At 41.2% G+C, this 17,891-nt stretch overlaps 1 protein-coding gene across 1 annotated transcript; it reads left to right on the top strand.

The window, feature by feature from the left end:
* The first annotated feature begins 2,925 nt into the window (after window positions 1–2,925).
* LOC110492158 (E3 ubiquitin/ISG15 ligase TRIM25) lies at window positions 2,926–16,855 on the top strand. Its single transcript, XM_021566219.3, has 6 exons — window positions 2,926–3,612; window positions 5,918–6,013; window positions 6,207–6,440; window positions 12,737–12,896; window positions 14,513–14,560; window positions 15,682–16,855. Exons 1-6 carry the CDS (start codon window positions 3,016–3,018, stop codon window positions 16,203–16,205), a joined length of 1,659 nt encoding a protein of 552 aa, XP_021421894.2. The 5' UTR covers window positions 2,926–3,015; the 3' UTR covers window positions 16,206–16,855.
* Window positions 16,856–17,891: the final 1,036 nt, after the last annotated feature.

Raw genomic sequence — 17,891 nt, 5'->3', positions numbered from 1 at the left:
TCACCATTTTGTCTCATTGAAACAGGCAAGCATTGTACATAGCCCAATATTGAATTGTTAACATGGGAAATACTTACTTCCTCCCCATAAAGATTTCGAAGAGAGGGCCCCTGCCTTCACGAGGGGATATATTACACAAGTGCCGTTTAGAGAAAAAAGTGCAGCTTTAAAGTTAATGTCCTGCAATTATACACATTTTACCATGGGGCAGAGAGAAACGTTTAAAGTTTGAAAAAAAAATTCATGGCGTTCTACTCATTTTTGCATTGGGTGGAGAGAGAAATGGGAAGTTTTAAAGCAAATTTCCTGCATTTCTACATATTTTGCCATGACATATCCCGCGTTCACATACTATCAGTGTTATCGGAAATTCCTAGTTCTGACTGGGAAGTTTGCCTTGAATGACCCTCCAAGTCAGAATTACAAGTGGGAGGCTCAGAGAAAATGTTGTGGCCCGAGTTGCCGGGTTGTGACGTTTCACCACTGACATTTTACCTTTCAACCAAAAGATGACAACAAATCCGTTTTCTGACAACCTCAACCCTATCAATATAGATAATGTAGCTACTCTGACAATATTGTCAATGTTAAGCAAGCACCATTAGTTAATAACTTATCAAGCTCGCTAAAATCTTATTGGTTTGTAGTATAAGTGTTCCGGCCAGAATGTACATCAATGACAATAAGTCATTTTTCTGACATCACATTTAAGAAATAGGAAGTTCTGACACACACGTGAACACGGCATTATGCCACGTTCATATGATATCTGAGTGAGAGTGACTAACAAAATCAAGAGGTCAGGGCCCCTGGACACATATCTTGCGTGCCCGGTCAGCAATTTGGCCATGATTACTACAAAGTTTAGACAGCAGGCTAGACTAATTTACCTAGCAATCTATAAAATGTTAAACGACATGGGCTAATTGAGTGACTATCAGCGACTGACATAACAAGAGGAAAACTGCTGACAACCGAAGTTCGAAATTCCACATTGTGTATTCTACTACTATACTGCTAGTTGACTTCCCTACATTCTTTTTATAATAATTTGATTGGGGGCCCCCTAAAAACGGAATTGGGTGTGGTAGGGGATTCGATTAACCCATTGAGTTCCACCATAACGCCGGTGTGTTTTGAACTTCTAACCCATTTGAATCATTATGGGTTTGAGCTACAGACTTCTGGGTTGGAACATTTGGATTTGTCTATTTCTTCTTCATCTGTAGATACCAACCAGTTTGTGTAATTAACGGGGGCTGAGCTAGAGCGGTGTTTGTGAGACAAGGGCGAATCCCGAAGGGGCCTGGTGCCAGGTATTTAAAAAATAAAAAAAACGTCTGTAGATTCCGAATGGCTTGAGCAACAAACTATTAAAAGGTATTTATGAAAGGCTGAGATTCACGAACATGCTTTGCTCTTTGATGTCCACAAACTACAATAGAGTCATTAGAAGGTAAGGGGTTCTTCTACATAGAAGATCATAGGAAATCCTAGGACATAGTGTCTACAATACTGTAACAAACTCCACATAGTTGTCATCGACTAGTTAGATATTAATTTCCCAGTGAGCAAACCATTTCTGTACAGCTTTCATATGAATTCATTTTTATCGGGTTTTTGCTTTGGCAGCCTTTATATACATATCTCTATATATATATATATATATATATATTTTTACTTTTGTCAATAAAACGGATTTTGTAAAATAGTTGTGTTCCACTTGTAGCCCTGGTTATCCTGAAAAGAAATGGGTAAAACACTTCATTGTGAGGCTAAATACAGTATAAGAGCTGGACATGCAGATGAATGAAAGTCATCAATGAAAAGAGCATTTTTTGCTGGGTGTCACACCCTGATCTGTTTCACCTGTCCTTGTGCTTGTCTCCACCCCATTCCAGACGTCGCCCATCTTCCCCATTATCCCATGGGTAATTATAACTGTGTTCTCCGTTTGTCTGTTGCCCGTTCGTCTTGTTTGTCAAGTCAAGCAGCGTTATGTCTCAGCTCCTGATTTTCCCATGTCTCTCTTTTTCTCGCTCCTGGTTTTAACCCTTGCCTGTCCTGACTCTGAGCCCACCTGCCTGACCACTCTGCCTGAGCCTGCCTGCCGTCCTGTGCCTTTGCCCCTACTCTGGATTACCAACCTCTGCCTGCCTTGACCTGTAGTTTGCCAGCCCTGTTGCTATAATAAACATTGTTACTTCAACACAGTTTGCATTTGGGTCTTACCTGAAACGTGATACTGGGCTCTCGGGACTGATAGGGCTCAAATGGTATGGTTAACTGTGTAGGAGGAGGGTGAAAAGTAATTGCATTCATTTTGTAACCGGCTGCGTCCTGGGCATGAGACGAGTGTCCAGTTCAAAGCGGATAGTAAACCTTGCCCAACCGGGGCACCCACTGTTCAATTTGAGAAGGGCGTTCCTCCCTCACCGGTTTTGCCCGGTCATGTCATGGGCCATAGCCCGGTGCACCCTGATTCAGCCTAATTAAACTCCCTCAAACCCAACCCACTGCTTATCTGAAAAGCAACTTTGGTCTTTTCTAACTCCAACCTAACTAATTATACAAAAATAAACTGGAACCATGAACAACATACTTCATATATTCTAATAACTCGCATTTGAGAATATTTAATTGTTTGATTTATTCCATTTTAAACTTCAGGCCCTAACCTAGGAACAAAACAGTTTGTTTCTCTCTTGAAGTTGCCTGCAGGGCCACGTTCAGTTGCAAAATGTTCTTGAACATTGCAGATAGAAATACACAAATAGAGCCGAAGTGATTTCTTATTCTACATGTCGGAGTGGCATGTTAATTCTACATAACATATTTCTATCTGAATGTTCTAAAACGTTGCGTCCTGCTGAACGCGCCCCAGTTCTCTCTCTCTCTTTCTAACCCCACCCCTCTGGCCAGAACCAGGAAGTCCCTCTCCCTCCCACAAACTCTCTCCTGAGAAAACAAAGCTGATCTGAGTATCTGTCTGTGTGAGAGTGAACAACAGTCCAAATGGCTCAGCAAGGAGTTCTCCTGGATCAGGACCAGTTCTGTTGTTCTGTCTGTCTGGATCTACTGAAGGAGCCAGTCACTACTGCCTGTGGACACAGTTACTGTTGGAGGTGTATTGAGGACTGCTGGGATAAGAATGTTCTGAAAGGGGTCTATAGCTGTCCCCAGTGCAGACAGACCTTCACTCCAAGGCCTACTCTGAGGAAAAATAACATGTTGGCTGAGGTAGTTGAGAAACTGAAGAAGACAGTACTCCAGGCTGCTACCCCTCCTACTCTGTGCTATGCTGGACCTGGAGATGTGGCGTGTGATTTCTGCACTGGGACCAGAAAGCAGAAAGCCCTCATGTCCTGTCTGGCGTGTTTGGCCTCTTACTGTGAGACTCACCTCCAACCTCACTATGAAGTTCCTGCCTTTAAGAAGCACAAATTGATTAAAGCCACAGCTCGACTACAGGAGAAGATCTGCTCTCATCATGACAAACTGCTGGAGTTTTACTGTCGTACACATCAGCAGTGTATCTGTATGCTGTGTGTGATGGATGTACATAAAGGCCATGATACAGTGTCAGCTGCAGCAGAGAGAACTGAGAAACAGGTAGGACCTGTTCAACATGTTGGTGACTGTCTGATGAACAAAGACTTAAAGATACAGTAGGAACTAAGTCTGTTTGAATGATATATATTTGAAATATAATTGACCCACAGCAGAAGTAACACAAACTGTGAGAATATAAAGTACCAGTCAGAAGTTGGGACACACCTACTCATTCAAGGGTTTTTCTCTATTTTTACTATTTTCTACATTGTAGAATAATGGTGAAGACATCAAAACTATGAAATAACACATATGGAATCATGTAGTAACCCAAAAAGGTTAAACAAATCCAAATAGATTTTTCTAGTTGAGATTCTTCAAAGTAGCCGCCCTTTGCATTGATGACAGCTTTGCACACTCTTCCGCATACATAGGTTCGGCTAGGCGAAGTGAACGTCTGCGCTCGCATATCCCCTTAACATACCTACGCTTGAAAAACGCAATGTTACCGTTTGTCCCTCGAGATGCCGTAAACCAGTACACTTTCTCAAAATAGTCTGAATTAATCTAAGATAACGCAAGAAATCCGTAATTCATTTGCACATTTCTTGCAGAGGAGGTGTTCGGTGCGCAATTTTACATCTCACTAAGATGTTTGCCGCAGTCTTTCTCAAGTGAAAGAAATTGCATGAAAACTAGTCGTCTTCCCCATTTTTGGTATAATGGCATTCGCAACAATTATATGTGCATTCCGCCACCTACTGTACAGGTGGATAATGAAGTTCAACAAATGAAAAAAAGCGGGTAAAAAACAAAAATAATAATTTAATGTTAATTAAACTAAATCAGCTTGCTTTTCTGTTTTAGTCAGGTCCCTACACCGGCTCAGAAGGATCCTGTGATGGCGGGACATTTCCTGGCGACAGTCGTCCTTGCAGTGCGTCTGCCGTTAAAGCTTCAACGCAGATGTTGTTGTTTTTTCAACGCCAAATCATGATTGTTTTCTATTAAAATGGTCTAAAAGAAACAAATAGCTTCTTAGCGAAGATACATTTCTCAAGCAAGAATTTAGCTTGGACTGTCTGGGATTGGTCTCAGTGGGGAGGGGAAAACTAGCTGTTATTGGCAGAGATCTTTGGAACTCTTTCTAATTGGTCTATTAACGAATTTACCACCTGGTAATGTCACCAGGCCAAAGCTCCATCATGCACGGGGCTTTTAAAAATATGTGGGTTTTTGGTAACGGAATTACAAGGCAATGTTTCTTAAATTTACAGAAGGCAAATAATTTATCCAAACGAAAAATAAGTGTTAATATTAATTGGCAGGGGTCTGTAATTGATGTATTTCTAATACCTTTTAAGACTTTTTTTCTGGTAGATGTTGTCTAATAACCCCTTTTCCATCAGTTTGACCAGAAATCAAAGCCATTAGTTGCTAGGTTTCCATCCAATTGGCAACAGATTCTCATGCAAATATTTAAAAAATATGCATGAAGAAAATATGCACATTTTTCCACCAGTGGTGTGGATCCACCAAACTGACTTGTTGACATACAGTGACCTTGGAAATGTGTGCACTTCCACGACCCTGTGAAGTTCATAATAATTTATTTAATCTGTAGCCTAATAAACTTCATGGTTTCCCGAGTCCTAGTTGGAGGACCACACACCATGCCATCGCGTGACTCCCAATTGGATGATTGTTATATAAATATTTGCGCTTAAAGGCATTTCCACAATGTCTAGCGTAATACATTTTACCGACACAAAAAGATCCCTCCCACCATGTCTAACAAAGAAATGTTCTGTCGGCATTTATAAAATTGGACGGAAACTTCCTGTTTCCTTCAAAGCTGTTGTGATACATTTTTGTATATAGCATGACTTTACTCGCATAAAAACTGTGGATGGAAACATGTGCCTCATTTTTAAGATGGAAAATGTATCTATGCCTTAATTTCCCAAAAATATACTCTTAGCTTTCATTTGACACCCAATTTGATATGCTCCTATGAACTTCACATGCTGGTGCTCATGGGTAATTTTACATGGAAATTACCATATAATACGAAAAGTATGATGTAGTACATAATTACTTTAACCTAGATGCCCCAAATGTATCAACATTTTCTCAAGCCAAACACCATTATCATTCAGAATATGCCCTTTCATGACTCCAAAGTTCAGTGTAAACTACTTGATACATGTAGGTTTACATAGCAACATATCAATTATCATATTGCAAAGGTATTTCGTCATTATTTTAGACCTTACTCTCTATGGGCCCTATGTCTCATTACTGTGTTAGTGGAACTACTGGACAAATAAAGCTTGATAACTCATTGAATAGTGACTTTCCACAGAAGCAACTGGGGATGAGTCAGCAGAAGGTCCAGCAGAGAGTCCAGAAGAGAGAGAAGGAGTTGAAGGAGCTCCAACAGGCTGTGGAGTCTCTCAAGGTGAGTATTGACCAGAGATGCACCTTTTCACATCTCTCGGAGAGAGAGAGAGAGAGAGAGAGAGAGAGAGAGAGACCCCTCTCCGAACTCACTGATCCCAACTGTGGGGAACAGGCTGTCTGGGCTCCTAGTTAAAGAGAGAATAGACTGTTTAACATGAAGCCTTCTCTTCTCTCTCTCTCTGTCCTAAAAGCACTCTGCACAGGCAGCAGTGGATGACACTGAGAAGATCTTTACTCAGCTGATACGCTCCATTGAGAGAAGGTGCTCCGAAGTGAAGGAGCTGATCAGAGCCCAAGAGAAGGTTCAAGCGAGTCAAGCTGAAGGACTTCTGGAGCAACTGAAGCAGGAGATAGCTGAGCTGAGGAAGAGAAACGCTGAGCTGGACCAGCTCTCACACACAGAGGACCACATCCATTTCCTGCAGGTAACTATATTGCCTTGATACAGTTGAAGTCAGAAGTTTACATACACCTTAGCCAAATACCTTTAAACTCAGTTTTTCACAATTCCTGACATTAAATCCGAGTAAAAATTCCTTGTCTTAGGTCAGTTAGGATCACCACTTTATTTTAAGAATGTGAAATGTCAGAATAATAGTAGAGAGAATGATTTATTTCAGCTTGTATTTCTTTCATCACATTCCCAGTGGGTCAGAAGTTTATATACACTCAATTAGTATTTGGTAGCATTGCCTTTAAAATTTTTAACTTGGGTCAAACGTTTTGGGTAGCCTTCCACAAGCTTCCCACAATAAGTTGGGTGAATTTTGGCCCATTCCTCCTGATGGAACTGGTGTAACTGAGTCAGGTTTGTAGGCCTCCTTGCTCGCACATGCCTTTTCAGTTCAGCCCACAAATGTTCTATAGGAATGAGGTCAGGGCTTTGTGATGGCCACTCGAATGCCTTGACTTTGTTGTCCTTAAGCCATTTTGCCACAACTTTGGAAGTATATTTGGGGTCATTGTCCATTTAGAAGACCCATTTGCGACCAAGCTTTAACTTCCTGACTGATGTCTTGAGATGTTGCTTCAATATATCCACATAATTTTCCAACCTCATGATGCCATCTATTTTGTGAAGTGCACCAATCCCTCCTGCAGCAAAGCACCCCCACAACATGATGCTGCCACCCCCGTGCTTCACGGTTGGGATGGTGCTCTTCAGCTTGCAAGCCTCCCCCTTTTTCCTCCAAACATTACTATGGTCATTATGGCCAAACAGTTCTATTTTTGTTTCATCAGACCAGAGGACCTTTCTCCAAAAAGTACGATCTTTGTCCCCATGTGCAGTTGCAAACCGTAGTCTGGCTTTTTATATGGCGGTTTTGGAGCAGTGGCTTCTTCCTTGCTGAGTGGCCTTTCAGGTTATGTCGATATAGGACTCGTTTTACTGTGGATTTAGACACTTTTCTACCTGTTTCCTACAGCATCTTCACAAGGTCCTTTGCTGTTGTTCTGGGATAGATTTGCACTTTTTGCACCAAAGTACGTTCATCTCTAAGAGACAGAACGCGTCTCCTTCCTGAGCAGTATGACGGCTGCGTGGTCCCATGGTGTTTATACTTGCGTACTATTGTTTGTACAGATGAACGTGGTACTTTCAGGCATTTGGAAATTTCTCCAAAAGATTAACCAGACTTGTGGAGGTCTACAATTATTTTCCTGGGGTCTCGGCTGATTTCTTTTGATTTTCCCATGATGTCAAGCAAAGAGGCACTGAGTTTGAAGGTAGGCCTTGAAATGCATCCACAGGTACACCTCCAATTGCCTCAAATAATGTCAATTAGCCTAACATAAGCTTCGAAAGCCAAGACATCTTTTTCTGGAATTTTCCAAGCTGTTTGAAGGCAGAGTCAACTTAGTGTATGCACATTTGTGACCCACTGGAATTGTGATACAGTGAATTATAAGTGAAATAATCTGTCTGTAAACAATTGTTGGAACAATTACTTGTCATACACAACGTAGATGTCCTAACCGACTTGCCAAAACGATAGTTTGTTAATAACTTCTTATGGCTGCAGGGGCAATATTGAGTAGCTTGGATGAAAGGTGCCCAAAGTTGCCCTGGGTAAACTGCCTGCTCCTCAGTCCCAGTTGCTAATATATGCATATTACTATTAGTATTGGCTAGAAAACATTCTGAAGTTTCTAAAACTGTTTGAAAGATGTCTGTGAGTATAACAGAACTCATATGGCAGGCAAAAACCTGAGAAGAAATCAAAACAGGAAGTGGGAAATCTGAGGTTGGTCGATTTTCAACCCAGCCCCTATTGAATACACAGTGGGATATTGGTTATGTTGCACTTCCTAAGGCTTCCACTAGATGTCAACCGTCTTTAGAAACTTGTTTGAGGATTCTACTGTGAAGTGGGACCGAATGAGAGAGGAATGAGTCAGAGGTCTGCCAGCAGTCACACGCTGGTCACGCATTTCACATGAGAGGTAGCTGCGTTCCTTTGCTTTTCTGAAGACAAAGAAATTCTCCGGTTGGAATATTATTGAAGTTTTATGTTAAAAACATCCTAAAGATTGATTCCATACATCGTTTGACATGTTTCTACAGACGGTAACGGAACTTTTTGACATTTCGTCTGCAACTAGGGAACGCGCTTCATGACTTTGGATTTGTTCCTGGGAGTGCATTCCGATGAAGATCATCAAAGGTAAGTGAATATTTATAAAGTTATTTCTGATTTCTGTTGACTCCAACATGGTGGATTTCTATTTGTTTTCTGAGCGCCGTTCTCAGATTATTGCATGGTTTGCTTCTTCCGTAAAAGCTTTTTTGAAATCTGACACAGCGGTTGCATTAAGGAGAAGTGTATCTATATTTCCATGTCTAACAATTGTATTTTCATCTACATTTATAATGAGTAATTCTGTAAAATGACGTGGCTCTCTGCAATATCACCAGATCTTTTTGAAACTAGTGAACATAACGTGCCAATGTATACTGAGATTTTTTTTATATAAATATGCACTTTATCGAACAAAACATACATGTATTGTGTAACATGAAGTCCTATAAGTGTCATCTGAGGAAGATCATCAATGGTTAGTGATTAATTTTATCTACAGTGCCTTGCGAAAGTATTCGGCCCCCTTGAACTTTGCGACCTTTTGCCACATTTCAGGCTTCAAACATAAAGATATAAAACTGTATTGTTTTGTGAAGAATCAACAACAAGTGGGAAACAATCATAAAGTGGAACGACATTTATTGGATATTTCAAACTTTTTTAACAAATCAAAAACTGAAAAATTGGGCGTGCAAAATTATGCAGCCCCTTTACTTTCAGTGCAGCAAACTCTCTCCAGAAGTTCAGTGAGGATCTCTGAATGATCCAATGTTGACCTAAATGACTAATGATGATAAATACAATCCACCTGTGTGTAATCAAGTCTCCGTATAAATGCACCTGCACTGTGATAGTCTCAGAGGTCCGTTAAAAGCGCAGAGAGCATCATGAAGAACAAGGAACACACCAGACAGGTCCGAGATACTGTTGTGAAGAAGTTTAAAGCCGGATTTGGATACAAAAAGATTTCCCAAGCTTTAAACATCCCAAGGAGCACTGTGCAAGCGATAATATTGAAATGGAAGGAGTATCAGACCACTGCAAATCTACCAAGACCTGGCCGTCCCTCTAAACTTTCAGCTCATACAAGGAGAAGACTGATCAGAGATGCAGCCAAGAGGCCCATGATCACTCTGGATGAACTGCAGAGATCTACAGCTGAGGTGGGAGACTCTGTCCATAGGACAACAATCAGTCGTATATTGCACAAATCTGGCCTTTATGGAAGAGTGGCAAGAAGAAAGCCATTTCTTAAAGATATCCATAAAAAGTGTCGTTTAAAGTTTGCCACAAGCCACCTGGGAGACACACCAAACATGTGGAAGAAGGTGCTCTGGTCAGATGAAACCAAAATGTAACTTTTTGGCAACAATGCAAAACGTTATGTTTGGCGTAAAAGCAACACAGCTGAACACACCATCCCCACTGTCAAACATGGTGGTGGCAGCATCATGGTTTGGGCCTGCTTTTCTTCAGCAGGGACAGGGAAGATGGTTAAAATTGATGGGAAGATGGATGGAGCCAAATACAGGACCATTCTGGAAGAAAACCTGATGGAGTCTGCAAAAGACCTGAGACTGGGACGGAGATTTGTCTTCCAACAAGACAATGATCCAAAACATAAAGCAAAATCTACAATGGAATGGTTCAAAAATAAACATATCCAGGTGTTAGAATGGCCAAGTCAAAGTCCAGACCTGAATCCAATCGAGAATCTGTGGAAAGAACTGAAAACTGCTGTTCACAAATGCTCTCCATCCAACCTCCCTGAGCTCGAGCTGTTTTGCAAGGAGGAATGGGAAAAAATGTCAGTCTCTCGATGTGCAAAACTGATAGAGACATACCCCAAGCGACTTACAGCTGTAATCGCAGAAAAAGGTGGCGCTACAAAGTATTAACTTAAGGGGGCTGAATAATTTTGCACGCCCAATTTTTCAGTTTTTGATTTGTTAAAAAAGTTTGAAATATCCAATAAATGTCGTTCCACTTCATGATTGTGTCCCACTTGTTGTTGATTCTTCACAAAAAAATACAGTTTTATATCTTTATGTTTGAAGCCTGAAATGTGGCAAAAGGTCGCAAAGTTCAAGGGGGCCGAATACTTTCGCAAGGCACTGTATATTTGTGCTTTTTGTGACTCCTCTCTTTGGCTGGAAAAATGGCTGTTTTTCTGTGGCTTGGCTCTGACCTAACATAATCGTTTGTGATGCTTTCGCTGTAAAGCCTATTTGAAATCAGACAATTTGGTGGGATTAACAACAATATTACCTTTAAAATGGTATAAGATACATGTACAGTGGGGCAAAAAAGTATTTAGTCAGTCACCAATTGTGCAAGTTCTCCTACTTAAAAAGATGAGAGAGGCCTGGAATTTTCATCATAGGTACACTTCAACTATGACAGACAAAATGAGAAAAAAAATCCAGAAAGTCACATTGTAGGATTTTTTATTAATTTATTTGCAAATTATGGTGGAAAATAAGTATTTGGTCACCTACAAACAAGCAAGATTTCTGGCTCTCACAGACTTGTAACTTCTTCTTTAAGAGGCTCCTCTGTCCTCCACTCGTTACCTGTATTAATGGCACCTGTTTGAACTTGTTATCAGTATAAAAGACACCTGTCCACAACCTCAAACAGTCACAGTCCAAACTCCACTATGGCCAAGACCAACGAGCTGGACACCAGAAACAAAATTGTAGACCTGCACCAGGCTGGGAAGACTGAATCTGCAATAGGTAAGCAGCTTGGTTTGAAGAAATCAACTGCGGGAGCAATTATTAGGAAATGGAAGACATACAAGACCACTGATAATCTCCCTCGATCTGGGGCTCCACGCAAGATCTCACCCCATGGGGTCAAAATGATCACAAGAACGGTGAGCAAAAATCCCAGAACCACACGGGGGGACCTAGTGAATGACCTGCAGAGAGCTGGGACCAAAGTAACAAAGCCTACCATCAGTAACACACTACGCCGCCAGGGACTCAAATCCTGCAGTGCCAGACGTGTCCCCCTGCTTAAGCCAGTACATGTCCAGGCCCGTCTGAAGTTTGCTAGAGAGCATTTGGATGATCCAGAAGAAGATTGGGAGAATGTCATATGGTCAGATGAAACCAAAATATAACTTTTTGGTAAAAACTCAAGTCGTCGTGTTTGGAGGACAAAGAATGCTGAGTTGCATCCAAAGAACACCATACCTACTGTGAAGCATGGGGGTGGAAACATCATGCTTTGGGGCTGTTTTTCTGCAAAGGGACCAGGACAACTGATCCGTGTAAAGGAAAGAATGAATGGGGCCATGTATCGTGAGATTTTGAGTGAAAACCTCCTTCCATCAGCAAGGGCATTGAAGATGAAACGTGGTTGGGTCTTTCAGCATGACAATGATCCCAAACACACCGCCCGGGCAACGAAGGAGTGGCTTCGTAAGAAGCATTTCAAGGTCCTGGAGTGGCCTAGCCAGTTTCCAGATCTCAACCCCATAGAAAATCTTTGGAGGGAGCTGAAAGTCTGTGTTGCCCAGCAACAGCCCCAAAACATCACTGCTCTAGAGGAGATCTGCATGGAGGAATGGGCCAAAATACCAGCAACAGTGTGTGAAAACCTTGTGAAGACTTACAGAAAACGTTTCACCTCTGTCATTGCCAACAAAGATTATATAACAAAGTATTGACATAAACTTTTGTTATTGACCAAATACTTATTTTCCACCATAATTTGCAAATAAATTAATTAAAAATCCTACAATGTGACTTTCTGGATTTTTTTTCTAATTTTGTCTGTCATAGGTGAAGTGTACCTATGATGAAAATTACAGGCCTCTCTCATCTTTTTAAGTGGGAGAACTTGCACAATTGGTGGTTGACTAAATACTTTTTTGCCCCACTGTATGTTTGAGGAATTTTAATTGATATTTCTGTTGTTTGAATTTGGAGCTCTGCACTTTCACTGGCTGTTGTCATATCAATCCCGTTAACGGGATTGCAGCCCTAAGAATTTTGCGGAGTGGTTGAAAAATGAGTTTTTATGACTCCAACCTAAGTGTATGTAAACTTCCGACTTCAACTTTACATGTGACACATCAGTGTAGAATGGATGAAACTCTCAATTATTTGTCCGTTTGTCTGACTCCCCAGAGTTATCAGTCTCTCTCCAGTCTGAGTGTTTCTTCAGACTTACCCAGCATCACTGTCCGTCCTCTTCAGTACTTTGGATATGTGAGTAAGACTGTGTCTGAGCTGAGAGAGAAACTAGAATACTTCCTTAAAAGAGAATGGACCAAGATCTCGACTACAGGTACGTTGAAAATAATAAAAACATCAACTTTAGATCACTGAAAGTTCCCTACAATTCATATACAGTGCATTCGGAAAGTATTCAGACCCCTTGACTTTTTCCACATTTTGTTACGTTACAGCCTTATTCTAAAATGGGTTAAATAAAAATAATCCTCATCAATCTACACACAATACCACATAATGACAGAGCGAAAACAGGTGTTTACACATTTTTGTTAATTTATTATAAAAAACAGAAATACCTTATTTACATAAATATTCAGACCCTTTGCTATGAGACAGGAAATTGACCTCAGGTGCATACCGTTTCCATGGATCATCCTTGAGATGTTTCTACAATTTGTTTGGAGTCCACCTCTGATAAATTCAATTGATTGGACATGATTTGGAATGGCACACACCTGTCTATATAAGGTCCCACAGTTGACAGTGCATGTCAGAGCAAAAACCAAGCCATGGGGTCGAAAGAATTGTCCATAGAGCTCCGAGACAGTATAGTGTCGAGGCAAAGATCTGGGGAAAGTTCTGCATTATTAAAGGTCCCCAAGAACACAGTGGCCTCCATCATTCTTAAGTGGAAGAAGTTTGGAACCACCAAGACTCTTCCAAGAACTGGCCGCCTGGCCAAACTGATTACCTCAGGGAGGTGACCAAGAACCCGATGTTCACTCTGACAGAGCTCCAGAGTTCCTCTGTGGAGATGTGATAACCTTCCAAAAGGAGAACCTTCAGATCAGGCCTTTACGGTAGAGTGGCCAGACGGAAGCCCCTCCTCAGTAAAAGGCACATGACAGCCCACTTAGAGTTTGCCAAAAGGCACCTAATGAACTCTCAGACCATGAGAAACAAGATTCTCTGGTCTGATGAAACCAAGATTGAACTGAATACCAAGCGTCACGTCTGGAGGAAACCTGGCACCATCTCTACGGTGAAACATAGTGGTGGCAGCATCATGCTGTGGGTAGGGTTTTCAGCAGCAGGGACTGGGAGACTAGTCAGGATTGAGGGAAAGATAAACAGAGCAAAAGACAGATAGATCCTTGATGAAAACCTGCTCCAGAGCATTCAGGAGATCAGAGTGGGTCGAAGGTTCACCTTCCAACAGGACAATGACCCTAAGCACACAGCCAAGACAACGCAGGAGTGGCTTCGGGACAATCTCTGAATGTCCTTGAGTGGCCTAGCCAGAGCCCGGACTTGAACCAGATCGAACATTTCTGGAGAGACCTGAAAATAGCTGTGCAGCGACACTCCCCATCCAACCTGACAGAGGTTGAGAGGATCTGCAGAGAAGAATAAGAGAAAGTCCCAAGCTTGTAGCGTCATACCTAAGAGGACTCGAGGTTGTAATCGCTGCCAAAAGTGCTTTAACAAAGTCTTAAGGAAACGGTCTGAATACTGATGCAAATGTAATATTTGTTTTTTTTTATACATTTTTAAAAAAGAATCTGTTTTTGCTTTGTCATTATGGGGTATTGTGTTTAGATTGAGGGGGGAAAAAAACTATAAAATACATTTTAGAATAAGGCTGTAACACAACAATGCACTGTACATGTGCAATATGGTATGACGATAACATTCCCTCTCTCTGTGAATGTGTTTGTTTGTCTGTAGTGGATGTTTTGCCTACAGAGCCCAAGACCAGAGAACAGTTCTTACAATGTGAGTCTCTTTATTCAAAGCAACTAACAGTTCAGACAGGAAACCCTCATTCGTTTAACCATTTGTTAGTAAACAGATGACAATAGATTTCGAAAACAGATGACAATAGATTTGGTCTTGGCATTAGGCAATGCTACTTCAGGGGATGCCTCGATGCCATATCAATGAGTACCATTATTACCATTATCAATCAACCACAGGCAGTGAGCGAGATATATACCAATCCCCCTGACAGGAACAAATAGCAGAAACAAACAGGTGGAGGCTGGGGTGGTGTTGAGACTAGCAGAAAACAGACAATGTATAGCGGGTAGCAGCAATGTTACCGCGGCAGCAATATTAAGCAGCAAAGAAAAGCTAATGGCATAGTTTAGCGCAGAAGAGAGTGTGTGTGTGTGTGTGTGTGTGTGTGTGTGTGTGTGTGCAGAACTGGTCAAGTTCAATAGACCTCAATATTAATGTAGTTACTGTTTTAATCTGATTGGTGTAATCTCAGTTGATGCTATCTCTATCACTAATGCTATTTTATACGGACACTCCTCACAAACCCTGAGATAGGAATATATACTATAGCAATAGTGGATATAGTCAAAGACTGGGTACTGCAGCTATCTGATTCATTGTCTTGCTCCTTTGATCTCTGCTCTGCTATAATCAAAGACCGGGTACACTGTAACAAATTGGTGAAAATGTACAGCTAAAAATCTTAAATTAGCTACTGGAATTCTTTGTTACAGTACTGTAAAAGCAATACATTATGGGGGCTCAATGACATTCAGCTACACTGTTAGCAATTGCTGTAATTTTACAATAAAGTACTGTATTAACTGTTTTGCTGTTCATTTACTGCAGCATACTGAAAAATTATGGTGCATTGTTGGAAATGGGTACAGCCACAGAATACAGCAACCTACTGGCTACTGTGCTGCCAATCATTTACTATATTGCAGTACCAACCCATACTGTATTTTTGTAGCACCAAAAAAAGCTTTTCCTGTAACTCTACAGTAACCTACTGGCTACTGTGCTGCCAGTAAATTACTGAAAAAAGACAGGATTTTTTTTTTTACATTGTGGATACATTATTTGACAACTTGTACTAAACTCTGCTCTTCTCCCAGATTCCTGTCAGCTCACACTGGACCCAAACACAGCATGTGAAGAACTCTTTCTGACTGAAGGGAAGAGAAAGGTCACCTTTACAGATCAAGCCCAATCATATCCTAACCATCCAGACAGGTTCACCAACTACTACCAGGTTCTGTGTAGAGAGGGTCTGTCTGGATGCTGTTACTGGGAGGTGGAGTGGAGTGGGCACTGGGTACATACAGCAGTCTCATATAAAGACATCAGCAGAACAAGGGCAGGTCATGCATTCGGATCCAATGACAAGTCCTGGAGTTTAGGGTGCTCTACGGGTGGTTATCGTTTCATACACAATAATGTTGTGACTAATGTACCGGGCCCTTGGTCCTCCAGAGTGGGAGTGTACCTGGATCACAAGGCAGGTACTCTGTCCTTCTACAGCATCTCTGACACAATGACCCTCCTCCACAAAGTCCACACCACATTTCCTCAGCCCCTCTATCCTGGGTTTCGTCTCTATGGAGCTAATGATACTGCTGAGCTGTGTAAACTGTGGTAGGGGCCCACATAGATACTAGTCATGCTGGTGGTGACAGTCCCCATATGTGATGCTTCATTCGGCTTAGTTTTTTTTCTGCAGTTACTTCATCGGACTGATTAGATCTTCAGAGATGTAATTAATAAAAATGTAATGTATTTATATTCTATCAAATGGAATGTTTTAATCTTGTATATTCACCATGGTGTATGTTTTTGATGTATATTGGTTTGCATTGAGCGCCATTGATACGTTTTCTATTGGTTATCGGTCTCTATGCAATTTTTCTCAGTGGCATGGAATAGGTAGTTTCACTTACTTGCTAACTAAACTATTTGGGATGGTTTCCCGGACACAGATTAAGCCCAGTACTAGACTTAAAAGCATGTTCAATGGAGCTGTCTGGGAAACCCGTTCTAAATTTGGCATATTTTATGCACCCATAATTTTCAGGCGCAACATTAAACCTATCCAGCAGATGGTGCTACTGACCAAACAATAAAAAACTGCAAATATCTTGACTTGCCAGTCAATATATTGTGCTAATATGTTGTAGATGTATCGTCAATCAACTATCCCGAGTTAGGAATAGATTAAGTTAGGCCTTCTATTGTTCAGTGATAAAAATTAAAAAAATTCTGGTGTTGGGAAATAAATTCAACAAAAAACAAGGTCATGATTTGGATTGTCAAATGTCTTTTCCAATTGGATAAGCAAGTTCCTGAAACGTTAAAATACTGCGTTTCACCCGTACCTCACAGTTGTTTGTATGTTTATGTCTGACATTAACAGATTACATTAACAAACACTATAGTAATAGTATTCCGAGGTATGTATTTGACTTTTAAATGGACTGTGTTGAAGCTGGTTTGTGGTGTGCTGATAGAGGAGGGGAGGAGATAACGATAAAGAAGACAAAAGATTTTCATACACAGGAGAGTTACTGGCTCTGTCCCAAATGACACCCACTTCTGACCAGGTCAATAGTAGTGCACTACATTGGGAATACAGTGTATATTTCAGATCACTGTCATTGGAATACTTCATGGCTGACATTCCCCCATTCGTGTTTAGACATCCTCTCATTGAACTGGGACAGATTCTAAATGGTATTGATACGCCATACGGGTCTAACTAAAGTTGCACATACAGTACCTGTATTCCTTCATCTCCAGAACTTTACCTGATCTCACTCTCTCAATCACTAGGGCCAGTTCTAGGCATAAGAGGTCGCCCCCTCCCCTCCCCCTTACGAGGTATGCTTAGATATGCAGACATATTTAGATTTTTTTTATTTAATTAACATACAATTAAGTATAATGACTATGGCTCAAGAAACAAAGGAAAGGCATGTTTCAGGTGTTTGAAAAATGCTAAATTCTCCAACTTTCGCACGGGAAGTCTAGTCACCCTCTGGACCACCTCCCCAGCTATCCACACGTACTTTGTGTTAGTGTAAGAATGTGTGAGTAGAGTCCAGTGTGTGTGTGTGCATTGAGTTAGTGCAAAAAAGGGACAATGCAGGTGGTCTGGGTGGCCATTTGATTAGCTATTTAGAAGTCTTGTTTAGCAGTCTTATGGCTTGGGGGTAGGAGCTGTTCAGGGTCCTGTTGGTTCCAGACTTCGTGCACTGTGCGGTAAGCAGAGAGATCAGTCTATGACTTGGGTGGCTGGAGTCTATGACTTGGGGGGCCCAAAAGGCTAGGC

This window comes from Oncorhynchus mykiss, chromosome 2 (genome assembly GCF_057628025.1).
Source record: "Oncorhynchus mykiss isolate SJ-2025 chromosome 2, ASM5762802v1, whole genome shotgun sequence".
NCBI lineage: Eukaryota > Metazoa > Chordata > Actinopteri > Salmoniformes > Salmonidae > Oncorhynchus > Oncorhynchus mykiss.
The sequence above is the reverse complement of the archived record's forward strand: the minus strand, read 5'-3'. Positions and strand labels throughout refer to the sequence as shown.